We start from the raw sequence: 13,616 nt of genomic DNA on the forward strand, positions 1-13,616 counted from the left end.
CACTTCCCAAGCTCTCTCATCCACAACAGACTTCATACTTGCCCCTCTTTCCAAAACTCTTGCATTCACCTCCCTAACAACCCCATCCATAAACAAATTAAACAACCATGAAGACATCACACACCCCTGCCGCAAACCTACATTCACTGAGAACCAATCACTTTCCTCTCTTCCTACACGTACACATGCCTTACATCCTCAATAAAAACTTTTCACTGCTTCTAACAACTTGCCTCCCACACCATATATTCTTAATACCTTCCACAGAGCATCTCTATCAATCCTATCATATGCCTTCTCCAGATCCTTAAATGCTACATACAAATCCATTTGCTTTTCTAAGTATTTCTCACATACATTCTTCAAAGCAAACTCCTGATCTACACATCCTCTACTACTTCTGAAACCACACTGCTCTTCCCCAGTCTGATGCCTTCACATGCCTTCACCCTCTCAATCAATACCCTCCCATATAATTTACCAGGGATACTCAACAAACTTATACCTCTGTAATTTGAGTACTCACTTTTATCCCCTTTGCCTTTGTACAATGGCACTATGCAAGCATTCCGACAATCCTCAGGCACCTCACCATGAGTCAAACATACATTAATTAACCTTACCAACCAGTCAACAATACAGTCACCCCCTTTTTTAATAAATTCCACTGCAATACCATCGAAACCCGCTGCCTTGCCGGCTTTCATCTTCCGCAATGCTTTTACTACCTCTTCTCTGTTTACCAGATCATTTTCCTTAACCCTCTCACTTTGCACACCACCTCGACCAAAACATCCTATATCTGCCACTCTATCATCAAACACATTCAACAAACCTTCAAAATACTCACTCCATCTCCTTCTCACATCACCACTACTTGTTATCACCTCCCCATTTGCCCCTTCACTGAAGTTCCCATTTGTTCCCTTGTCTTACGCACTTTATTTACCTACTTCCAAAACACCTTTTTATTCTCCCTAAAATTTAATGATACTCTCTCACCCCATCTCTCATTTGCCCTCTTTTTCACCTCTTGCACCTTTCTCTTGACCTCCTGCCTCTTTCTTTTATACATCTCCCACTCATTTGCATTATTTCCCTGCAAAAATCGTCCAAATGCCTCTCTCTTCTCTTTCACTAATAATCTTACTTCTTCATCCCACCACTCACTACCCTTTCTAGTCTGCCCACCTCCCACGCTTCTCATGCCACAAGCATCTTTTGCGCAAGCCATCACTGCTTCCCTAAATAAATCCCATTCCTCCCCCACTCCCCTTACCTCTTTTGTTCTCACCTTTTTCCATTCTGTACTCAGTCTCTCCTGGTATTTCCTCACACAAGTCTCCTTCCCAAGCTCACTTACTCTCACCACTCTCTTCACCCCAAAATTCTCTCTTCTTTTCTGAAAACCTCTACAAATCTTCACCTTCGCCTCCACAAGATAATGATCAGGCATCCCTCCAGTTGCACCTATCAGCACATTAACATCCAAAAGTCTCTCTTTCACACGCCTATCAATTAACACGTAATCCAATAACGCCCTCTGGCCATCTCTCCTACATACATACGTATACTTATGTATATCTCGCTTTTTAAACCAATCCCCAATCACCAGTCCTTTTTCTGCACATAAATCTACAAGCTCTTCACCATTTCCATTTACAACACTGAACACCCCATGTATACCAATTATTCCCTCAACTGCCACATTACTCACCTTTCCATTCAAATCACCTATTACTATAACCCGGTCTCGTGCATCAAAACCTCTAACACACTCATTCAGCTGCTCCCAAAACACTTGCCTCTCATGATCCTTCTTCTCATGCCCAGGTGCATATGCACCAATAATCACCCACCTCTCCCCATCAACTTTCAGTTTAACCCATATCAATCTAGACTTTGCTTTCTTACACTCTATCACATACTCCCACCACTCCAGTTTCATGAGTAGTGCTACTCCATCCCTTGCTCTTGTCCTCTCACTAACCCCTGACTTTACTCCCAAGACATTCCCAAACCACTCTTCCCCTTTACCCTTGAGCTTCGTTTCACTCAGAGCCAAAACATCCAGGTTCCTTTCCTCAAACACTACCTATCTCTCCTTTTTTCTCATCTTGGTTACATCCACACACATTTAGACAACCCAATCTGAGCCTTCGAGGAGGATGAGCACTCCCCGCGAGACTCCTTCTGTTTCCCCTTTTAGAAAGTTAAAATACAAGAAGGGGAGGGTTTCTAGCCCCCCCGGTCCCGTCCCCTTTAGTCGCCTTCTACGACACATGGGGAATGCGTGGGAAGTATTCTTTCTCCCCTATCCCCAGGGATACAAAAAATATTTTTTTTTTATTATACTTTGTCGCTGTCTCCCGCGTTTGCGAGGTAGCGCAAGGAAACAGATGAAAGAAATGGCCCAACCCCCCCCCCATACACATGCATATACATACATCCACACACGCAAATATACATACCTACACAACTTTCCATGGTTTACCCCAGACGCTTCACATGCCCTGATTCAATCCACTGACAGCATGTCAACCCTGGTATACCACATCAATCCAATTCACTCTATTCCTTGCCCTCCTTTCACCCTCCTGCATGTTCAGGCCCCGATCACACAAAATCTTTTTCACTCCATCTTTCCACCTCCAATTTGGTCTCCCACTTCTTCTCGTTCCCTCCACCTCCGACACATATATCCTCTTGGTCAATCTTTCCTCACTCATTCTCTCCATGTGACCAAACCATTTCAAAACACCCTCTTCTGCTCTCTCAACCACGCTCTTTTTATTTCCACACATCTCTCTTACCCTTACATTACTTACTCGATCCAACCACCTCACACCACACACTGTCCTCAAACATCTCATTTCCAGCACATCCACCCTCCTGCGCACAACTCTATCCATAGCCCACGCCTCGCAACCATACAACATTGTTGGAACCACTATTCCTTCAAACATACCCATTTTGCTTTCCGAGATAATGTTCTCGACTTCCACACAGTCTTCAAGGCTCCCAGGATTTTCGCCCCCTCCCCCACCCTATGATCCACTTCCGCTTCCATGGTTCCATCCGCTGCCAGATCCACTCCCACATATCTAAAACACTTTACTTCCTCCAGTTTTTCTCCATTCAAACTTACCTCCCAATTGACTTGACCCTCAACCCTACTGTACCTAATAACCTTGCTCTTATTCACATTTACTCTTAACTTTCTTCTTTCACACACTTTACCAAACTCAGTCACCAGCTTCTGCAGTTTCTCACATGAATCAGCCACCAGCGCTGTATCATCAGCGAACAACAACTGACTCACTTCCCAAGCTCTCTCATCCACAACAGACTTCATACTTGCCCCTCTTTCCAAAACTCTTGCATTCACCTCCCTAACAACCCCATCCATAAACAAATTAAACAACCATGAAGACATCACACACCCCTGCCGCAAACCTACATTCACTGAGAACCAATCACTTTCCTCTCTTCCTACACGTACACATGCCTTACATCCTCAATAAAAACTTTTCACTGCTTCTAACAACTTGCCTCCCACACCATATATTCTTAATACCTTCCACAGAGCATCTCTATCAACTCTATCATATGCCTTCTCCAGATCCTTAAATGCTACATACAAATCCATTTGCTTTTCTAAGTATTTCTCACATACATTCTTCAAAGCAAACTCCTGATCTACACATCCTCTACTACTTCTGAAACCACACTGCTCTTCCCCAGTCTGATGCCTTCACATGCCTTCACCCTCTCAATCAATACCCTCCCATATAATTTACCAGGGATACTCAACAAACTTATACCTCTGTAATTTGAGTACTCACTTTTATCCCCTTTGCCTTTGTACAATGGCACTATGCAAGCATTCTGACAATCCTCAGGCACCTCACCATGAGTCAAACATACATTAATTAACCTTACCAACCAGTCAACAATACAGTCACCCCCTTTTTTAATAAATTCCACTGCAATACCATCGAAACCCGCTGCCTTGCCGGCTTTCATCTTCCGCAATGCTTTTACTACCTCTTCTCTGTTTACCAGATCATTTTCCTTAACCCTCTCACTTTGCACACCACCTCGACCAAAACATCCTATATCTGCCACTCTATCATCAAACACATTCAACAAACCTTCAAAATACTCACTCCATCTCCTTCTCACATCACCACTACTTGTTATCACCTCCCCATTTGCCCCTTCACTGAAGTTCCCATTTGTTGCCTTGTCTTACGCACTTTATTTACCTACTTCCAAAACACCTTTTTATTCTCCCTAAAATTTAATGATACTCTCTCACCCCATCTCTCATTTGCCCTCTTTTTCACCTCTTGCACCTTTCTCTTGACCTCCTGCCTCTTTCTTTTATACATCTCCCACTCATTTGCATTATTTCCCTGCAAAAATCGTCCAAATGCCTCTCTCTTCTCTTTCACTAATAATCTTACTTCTTCATCCCACCACTCACTACCCTTTCTAGTCTGCCCACCTCCCACGCTTCTCATGCCACAAGCATCTTTTGCGCAAGCCATCACTGCTTCCCTAAATAAATCCCATTCCTCCCCCACTCCCCTTACCTCTTTTGTTCTCACCTTTTTCAATTCTGTACTCAGTCTCTCCTGGTATTTCCTCACACAAGTCTCCTTCCCAAGCTCACTTACTCTCACCACTCTCTTCACCCCAAAATTCTCTCTTCTTTTCTGAAAACCTCTACAAATCTTCACCTTCGCCTCCACAAGATAATGATCAGGCATCCCTCCAGTTGCACCTATCAGCACATTAACATCCAAAAGTCTCTCTTTCACACGCCTATCAATTAACACGTAATCCAATAACGCTCTCTGGCCATCTCTCCTACATACATACGTATACTTATGTATATCTCGCTTTTTAAACCAATCCCCAATCACCAGTCCTTTTTCTGCACATAAATCTACAAGCTCTTCACCATTTCCATTTACAACACTGAACACCCCATGTATACCAATTATTCCCTCAACTGCCACATTACTCACCTTTCCATTCAAATCACCTATTACTATAACCCGGTCTCGTGCATCAAAACCTCTAACACACTCATTCAGCTGCTCCCAAAACACTTGCCTCTCATGATCCTTCTTCTCATGCCCAGGTGCATATGCACCAATAATCACCCACCTCTCCCCATCAACTTTCAGTTTAACCCATATCAATCTAGACTTTGCTTTCTTACACTCTATCACATACTCCCACCACTCCAGTTTCATGAGTAGTGCTACTCCTTCCCTTGCTCTTGTCCTCTCACTAACCCCTGACTTTACTCCCAAGACATTCCCAAACCACTCTTCCCCTTTACCCTTGAGCTTCGTTTCACTCAGAGCCAAAACATCCAGGTTCCTTTCCTCAAACACTACCTATCTCTCCTTTTTTCTCATCTTGGTTACATCCACACACATTTAGACAACCCAATCTGAGCCTTCGAGGAGGATGAGCACTCCCCGCGAGACTCCTTCTGTTTCCCCTTTTAGAAAGTTAAAATACAAGAAGGGGAGGGTTTCTAGCCCCCCCGGTCCCGTCCCCTTTAGTCGCCTTCTACGACACATGGGGAATGCGTGGGAAGTATTCTTTCTCCCCTATCCCCAGGGATACAAAAAATATTTTTTTTTTTATTATACTTTGTCGCTGTCTCCCGCGTTTGCGAGGTAGCGCAAGGAAACAGACGAAAGAAATGGCCCAACCCCCCCCCCATACACATGCATATACATACATCCACACACGCAAATATACATACCTACACAGCTTTCCATGGTTTACCCCAGACGCTTCACATGCCTTGATTCAATCCACTGACAGCACGTCAACCCCGGTATACCACATCGCTCCAATTCACTCTATTCCTTGCCCTCCTTTCACCCTCCTGCATGTTCAGGCCCCGATCACACAAAATCTTTTTCACTCCATCTTTCCACCTCCAATTTGGTCTCCCTCTTCTCCTCGTTCCCTCCACCTCCGACACATATATCCTCTTGGTCAATCTTTCCTCACTCATTCTCTCCATGTGCCCAAACCACTTCAAAACACCCTCTTCTGCTCTCTCAACCACGCTCTTTTTATTTCCACACATCTCTCTTACCCTTACGTTACTCACTCGATCAAACCACCTCACACCACACATTGTCCTCAAACATCTCATTTCCAGCACATCCACCCTCCTGCGCACAACTCTATCCATAGCCCACGCCTCGCAACCATACAACATTGTTGGAACCACTATTCCTTCAAACATACCCATTTTTGCTTTCCGAGATAATGTTCTCGACTTCCACACATTCTTCAAGGCCCCCAGAATTTTCGCCCCCTCCCCCACCCTATGATCCACTTCCGCTTCCATGGTTCCATCCGCTGCCAGATCCACTCCCACATATCTAAAACACTTCACTTCCTCCAGTTTTTCTCCATTCAAACTCACCTCCCAATTGACTTGACCCTCAACCCTACTGTACCTAATAACCTTGCTCTTATTCACATTTACTCTTAACTTTCTTCTTCCACACACTTTACCAAACTCAGTCACCAGCTTCTGCAGTTTCTCACATGAATCAGCCACCAGCGCTGTATCATCAACGAACAACAACTGACTCACTTCCCAAGCTCTCTCATCCCCAACAGACTTCATACTTGCCCCTCTTTCCAAAACTCTTGCATTTACCTCCCTAACAACCCCATCCATAAACAAATTAAACAACCATGGAGACATCACACACCCCTGCCGCAAACCTACATTCACTGAGAACCAATCACTTTCCTCTCTTCCTACACGTACACATGCCTTACATCCTCGATAAAAACTTTTCACTGCTTCTAACAACTTTCCTCCCACACCATATATTCTTAATACCTTCCACAGAGCATCTCTATCAACTCTATCATATGCCTTCTCCAGATCCTTAAATGCTACATACAAATCCATTTGCTTTTCTAAGTATTTCTCACATACATTCTTCAAAGCAAACACCTGATCCACACATCCTCTACCACTTCTGAAACCACACTGCTCTTCCCCAATCTGATGCTCTGTACATGCCTTCACCCTCTCAATCAATACCCTCCCATATAATTTACCAGGAATACTCAACAAACTTATACCTCTGTAATTTGAGCACTCACTCTTATCCCCTTTGCCTTTGTACAATGGCACTATGCACGCATTCCGCCAATCCTCAGCCACCTCACCATGAGTCATACATACATTAAATAACCTTACCAACCAGTCAACAATACAGTCACCCCCTTTTTTAATAAATTCCACTGCAATACCATCCAAACCTGCTGCCTTGCCGGCTTTCATCTTCCGCAAAGCTTTCGCTACCTCTTCTCTGTTTACCAAATCATTTTCCCTAACCCTCTCACTTTGCACACCACCTCGACCAAAACACCCTATATCTGCCACTCTATCATCAAACACATTCAACAAACCTTCAAAATACTCACTCCATCTCCTTCTTAAAGATGCTTGTGGCATGAGAAGAGTGGGAGGTGGGTTGATTAGAAGGGGTAGTGAGTGGTGGGATGAAGAAGTAAGAGTATTAGTGAAAGAGAAGAGAGAGGCATTTGGACGATTTTTGCAGGGAAAAAATGCAATTGAGTGGGAGATGTATAAAAGAAAGAGACAGGAGGTCAAGAGAAAGGTGCAAGAGGTGAAAAAAAGGGCAAATGAGAGTTGGGGTGAGAGAGTATCATTAAATTTTAGGGAGAATAAAAAGATGTTCTGGAAGGAGGTAAATAAAGTGCGTAAGACAAGGGAACAAATGGGAACTTCAGTGAAGGGCGCAAATGGGGAGGTGATAACAAGTAGTGGTGATGTGAGAAGGATACAAAAAATAATTCCATGTATATGTAATGGTTACAAAATTTTCAAAATTACGGTGCAAAGTTGCTACTCAGTGAAGTAAGCGAGAAAATAATGATTGTAAAAACCTAGATAATTACATTATCAGATCACAATCCTGCGGACAGAATATCTGAATATGACTGCCTTTCCTAAGGCACATGCTAGGCCTAAGGGTCCATATTTATGCATGATAATAATTCAGGCATTTTATGCTGGCAGGTTTTTATGCTGTAACATGGCTTGGGGGAACCTGATTGACAATAAAATTGTCATAGCATAAGTTTGTAATATTCTGAGATCCATATTATCATTAGATACTAGTCTCAGGTTGGAGGTTAATCTTTGTGTTTACTGGTTATGGGAAAAATCAGTTGCTACTGGCACATCTACGGAGTGTGAAATGATATTTCCCTAGAATGTGCTCCCTATCTCATACATGCAATGGAAGATCATGTGGCATGACAGCAGCAACCCATACAACAAGTAAGTAGGTAGTGGGCTGTGGACAACAATTGCCCAAGTAATAATTACAATCCAGAATTAAGCATGTTAAAATGGTGCCTCGAATTATCTTACACCCTCTGTGTCAGGACTGCTGGTTTCACTTTTCTGTCTAATCAGAATATATCTAATGAACTAGATTTAAAAACCTTTCCCTATATGCACCATACATCTGTCCTTTTCACATTTTGTCTCTGTTCAGGAAACAGCAAACAAGCATGAAAAAAAGAAAAAAGAAAATTGTTACAACACTCTGACTGTGGATCCAAGTCCCCAGCTATGTACAATAAAGAATTTTTGAGTTTCAAGCGATTCTGCTGGTAAAATGTCAGAAGAATCAGGAAGTAACAGCATTGGCTTGTCCTAAAACCAAGCTATAATGTTAGATCTGCATCTTTATCCATTTGGTTCACCAACATCCAATCTTAATACTAATCTTTCTTCTGTTAAACATCACCTAGCTGGCACTTCTTGTAACATCTTACTTTTCTTAGAGACTAAGCTGCATGATGTTCCAACTAACTCCTTTCAAACCTCTAAGTATAATCTATATTCACATTTTCAGTTCAAAGATCTTGTGGCTATTCTAACATCAAGCTTGTGACACACCACGAGGACCATGAATTTCCAAACTTTGATGTCAACTAAACTGCTCCTATTCTTCTGTTTCACCTAGTGTCCTCCTAAACCTACAAAGCTTACAGGATTGTTCAACTATCTAAATTCTAGCTACAAGTAATGACTCCCTCTCATCAAGGTGAGGTCCCTAACTTGGACTTCACTGTAAGCCACAAAGAGTGGCTGAGATCCTCCAACACTACCAGAGAAGTTGAAACCTCTATATTTTCCATATCAACAACATGGAGCAAATTCATTAACCATTCTACTAATATTCCAAACCATCATGACCGCTCTTCCACACTAAAGAGTTATTTTTTATCTCTACCTCATTATACATTCTATGATTCAATCATTCTAATTCTAAGGTTATTCTGGCAACTGAACTAATATATGGAACTCTAATTCAGCTTTCATCTCTACCTGTAATCAATGAACATTTCTTTTTCATGAGGCAAAGCACTCTTCTGTTCAAAGGACTGATTCCGAGAAGGTTTAGTATTGGAGTAAAATTTCTATGCTCTCCTCTTTCAGTTTTCCTCTGTCACTCTATTCTCTTATTTCCATCATTTTCTCTGATCTATTCATTGTTGTAATTACTGATGGATTGATTCTTCCTTTCACTTCCAATAGCTGTTCTCAAAGTTATGTCTTGTCCCCCACTCTCTTCCTCTTTTTTTCATCAGGAAAATTATTTCTTCAGTGAATAACCAGAGCACCCATGTAAACCCATAATCCAAAGTTTTGACACCCTCCTTGCTGAGTATTCGCCAGGGCAAGGGTTGAGATGACTGGACCCAAACTAGTTCTAGTTGTTTGGTAATGAGGGACCACAGCGGTTAGGCTTACATTCAACCACAACACACACTCATTGGAAGGAATTATTGAATAACTTTGAAATGTCATGCACCTGCATAACATGTATTCAACATAATGATTCACAACAATACCATGTTAGCAATGAAGTGTTGCAAACATGGGATAGACTTGATCTAGTTATGGAATATGAATACTGATAAAACCACCTTGAAAGGCTTAACACAGTCATAACATCAATGGACACAATATGCCCCATCACATTTGATATCACAATCGGTAAACACTATGTTGTAGTAACACGAATATCATTAATCATAATGTGAGTACTGTTAGCAAACATCAATTTATGTAGAATTAATGAGGTCATCAATATCTTTTTGCATGATTCCCTCAGCTTGCCATTACCCACTCACATACATTACCATATTGTGTTATATATTATTTCAAACACTCAGAAAATAGTAGAGAGTAAACCCTAAATAACCTTTATTTTGAACTATAATTCCCCATGCAAATGGTTTCACTAATACTCTGTCCAGCTACCCTTGGTCTGCAGTCGGGCCAGAACAGAATTCACCAGTTTTGTGCAAATGTCAAGATGACATTGTATGCACTTCCACACCTCCCTCGCTTTCCTCTCCATAGCCTCCTTAGTCTTCTCTCGGATACTCCACTCCCTAACCATAATTCCCAAAAGGTTTTCAATGGGGTTACAGCCACACCCCTTTACAGGCCAGTTTACAACCTGAAACTCTAGGTGACAACTGAACTACTGAGTGACTGCCCAGCTTGTGTGTATAGGTGAGCGGTTCTGCACTAGCATGACACTAGCATGATTCTTTGTGGTTCCTAGAGGGCATATGCTTGGACAGAGGGTAACAGAGAGGTTTCTAAAATATGAATGCAATTTTCAGCATTCAAATGTCCGATGACTGTGATCAGCTCTCCAGGACCCAAGGCCCACATCCATCCATGAAATGATACAGTCACCCTACCACTTTTTGCCCTCTCTTGAAGTCATGAGTTCATACTGAGTATTCAAAGGTCTCCAGCAATGTCTCCCAGTAGTTATCACAGATGAAAAGATTTTATCTGTAAAGATTGCATTCTACCAAAAATTTAAACCATAATGGATGTACTGCTCAACAAATTACACTCATCCCATCTTGGTGACTTCTGTTAACTCTTCCTTCACAGCTGAAATACAGAACTTCAGCCCTGCCTCACATTTCTGATGTTTTATGGTCACTGGATAATGCTGAAGTCCTAAATCCCTTGTCCAGGCTATGGCTGTCGTTCTGGGGGCTTGCCTGACAGCATGGAGGAGCCTTGTGTCATCTGCAGGTGATGTGACATGAAGGTGACCAGATCTTGGCTTTGTCTTGACATTTTGTTCACTTTCAAACTACTGTATCTATCACTATACAGTAGCCTTCCTGATCCCTATGATCTGAATGATTTCCCTAATCGATGTTCTAACCTGAAAGTAATCTACAATCAGAGCTCTCTTGATCATCGCCTCCGGACGATCAGCTCAATTGTCAGGTGAACAGAGCCCATGTCCTCTGGCTGGATTATCCATAATTGGTGAACATTAAGTCACCACACACTATGATAACACAATTCAGGGTGTCCCAAGAAACATCTGCCAGTTTTCAGGGGGTATTTATTTAGGTAATTCTAACTAGCAATATCACATCAACATATATCCAATTCCCAATAGTTATGGAGCTAACCCCCTGAAGTTTGGCAGTGATTTTCTGGGACATCCTGTACATACAGGTCATTTCAGCAAAATATACAAAATCATGTGACTAACATTTTGATAAGGGTGTCCTGTGCCATGCCCTTCATATTTCTAGATATTCTACTGTAAAGTGAATACGTGCATGAAATTACAGCACTAAAGGCAACAGTGGACAGGAAACAGTTATGCAAATCACCAAGACAGTCACTAATGATGACACATGGTCAAGCATGGCACCACATCCACAGTGCATCAAAGTCTTCTGCAAAGCTGCTGCTCAGGACAACAGAAAAATAGATGATAATTATTTGGGTAATACAAAACATTACAAACCACAATACGCCAGCATAATTACCGAAGCATATAGTCTACATAACTGCCTTCAGCTCACTCCCTGTTCACAAAGTTTGGCCAGTCACTATCTATATATAAGAGGCCTCATATCTAGTGGGTCAAACCAGTGTTGTGGGACACCCTAGAATTTCTCATGTGCTACTCCAAACATGTCTTTGGATTGTTTGCCAATAATGTTATACATGCATCTGTTATGCAGGTGTATGACAATTCAAAGTTCATAAATAATTCCTTCCTATGCCCGTGTGCTATGAGCATGAGTGTTGCAGCGGTGGAATATGAGCCTTACCTCCACAGTCCCTCCTTATCAAACGGCTAGAGCTAGTCTGCATCCAATCACCCAGCCGTACCTCAACCCTAGCCTCGGCAAATACCCAGCCAGAGAGGTGTCAAAGCTTTGGAATGAGGGTGTAAACTGAAGACTCAGTTCTGCATTTTTTCTTATCATTCAAAACAACTCCATTTTTTCTTGGTTGACATACATCTTGTCTCCTATTGCTTCTAGAAATTTGAATTAGCATACAGTTTCCCTCTTGATACTTGAAACCTAGTTTAGTCTAAAGCTTTGAAAACCACATTTCTAATTCCTCTTACTACAACTCGATTTCCTCATCTTTTTTGATAGCTCTCTGGTCAGCTACTTGATGCAACAATACACTTAGTAGCACCGTTATACATGCACTATTTTGCTGCCCCATTTTACATAGCTTTTTTGCTGACCCCATTTCACATAAAGTAGTTAACTCAACCAATATATTTTTTTTCTAAAAAGTTACTCCATTCACACAAAAGACTAATCACTAGGGTTTAGTATATTCAGCACTGGTTATCTCCCTTCCTAGATAAATGACTGCTAAGCTGCTCAAAACTTGTTTAAGTGACTTTGGTCTACCTACGCCACAGGCCATCAGGACCAATATACTCTACATGACCAACCTTAATGTTCCACTAAGGTACAGGTAAACTAATTTTTCTTAGCTCACTTACTGAATAGAATGTTAAAGACGATGTCAACATACCTGATGGGCCACTTGTGCAAGGCCATGAGGGATTCTAATCTCAGGATACTTCTCTGCAGCTGTCCATATGTTCAATAGATAGTACTCTTGTATCACCATTATTCTTTCTGTAATACTACTGTTAATAAATATGCAAATTCACTGTATATATCAGGTTATGGAAATGCTGTACATTAACTAATGGTACCCTCATATATCTAAAGATTTATTGCTTAAACCCTTAACCAGCATAATTCATCTGAATTATGCTAACCCAGAGCTAAAAAAATCTAAAACAAGTTTCCTTTACAAGATATTTTTGTTATGTGTTACTGAAAAATATACCCAAAACAAGAGTATAGTACCCTATATATTGGTAGGGAGGGTGGTGAGCTGATGGGTAGTGGCTCTGGCTGATATTATGGATGCTCCTTATCTCCTTTGTAGGGATTTTCATAAAGGAAGAAACAATATGAGTGAGAAGAGGCTGATGAAAGTAAGTTAGCCTGGAAAAGAAATATGTGTGTAGAAATGCCAGGTGAGACTGAGTATTGGATGGCAAAAGGTGAGAGAAAGTTAAGAAAGGGGAGTGGGTGAGGAATGGGAGATATTCTGGGAAGCAGTACTAGCATGTGTAAGAGAAGTGTGTGGCACACAAAAGATGGGAGGTGGGAGGGTGAGAAAGGGT

At 41.7% G+C, this 13,616-nt stretch overlaps 1 protein-coding gene across 2 annotated transcripts in view; it reads right to left on the reverse strand.

Moving 5' to 3' along the window:
• Positions 1-13,616, reverse strand: part of LOC139750928 (TBC domain-containing protein kinase-like protein) — a 145,800-nt gene that overhangs the window by 37,958 nt on the left and 94,226 nt on the right. For both annotated transcript variants that reach the window (XM_071665840.1, XM_071665841.1), the window contains exon 3: positions 12,950-13,056. In XM_071665840.1, coding sequence (XP_071521941.1) covers positions 12,950-13,056 — 107 coding nt within the window. The remainder of the gene's footprint in view (positions 1-12,949; positions 13,057-13,616) is intronic.

The sequence above is a fragment of the Panulirus ornatus genome, chromosome 10 (genome assembly GCF_036320965.1).
Source record: "Panulirus ornatus isolate Po-2019 chromosome 10, ASM3632096v1, whole genome shotgun sequence".
In the NCBI taxonomy this organism is placed as follows: domain Eukaryota; kingdom Metazoa; phylum Arthropoda; class Malacostraca; order Decapoda; family Palinuridae; genus Panulirus; species Panulirus ornatus.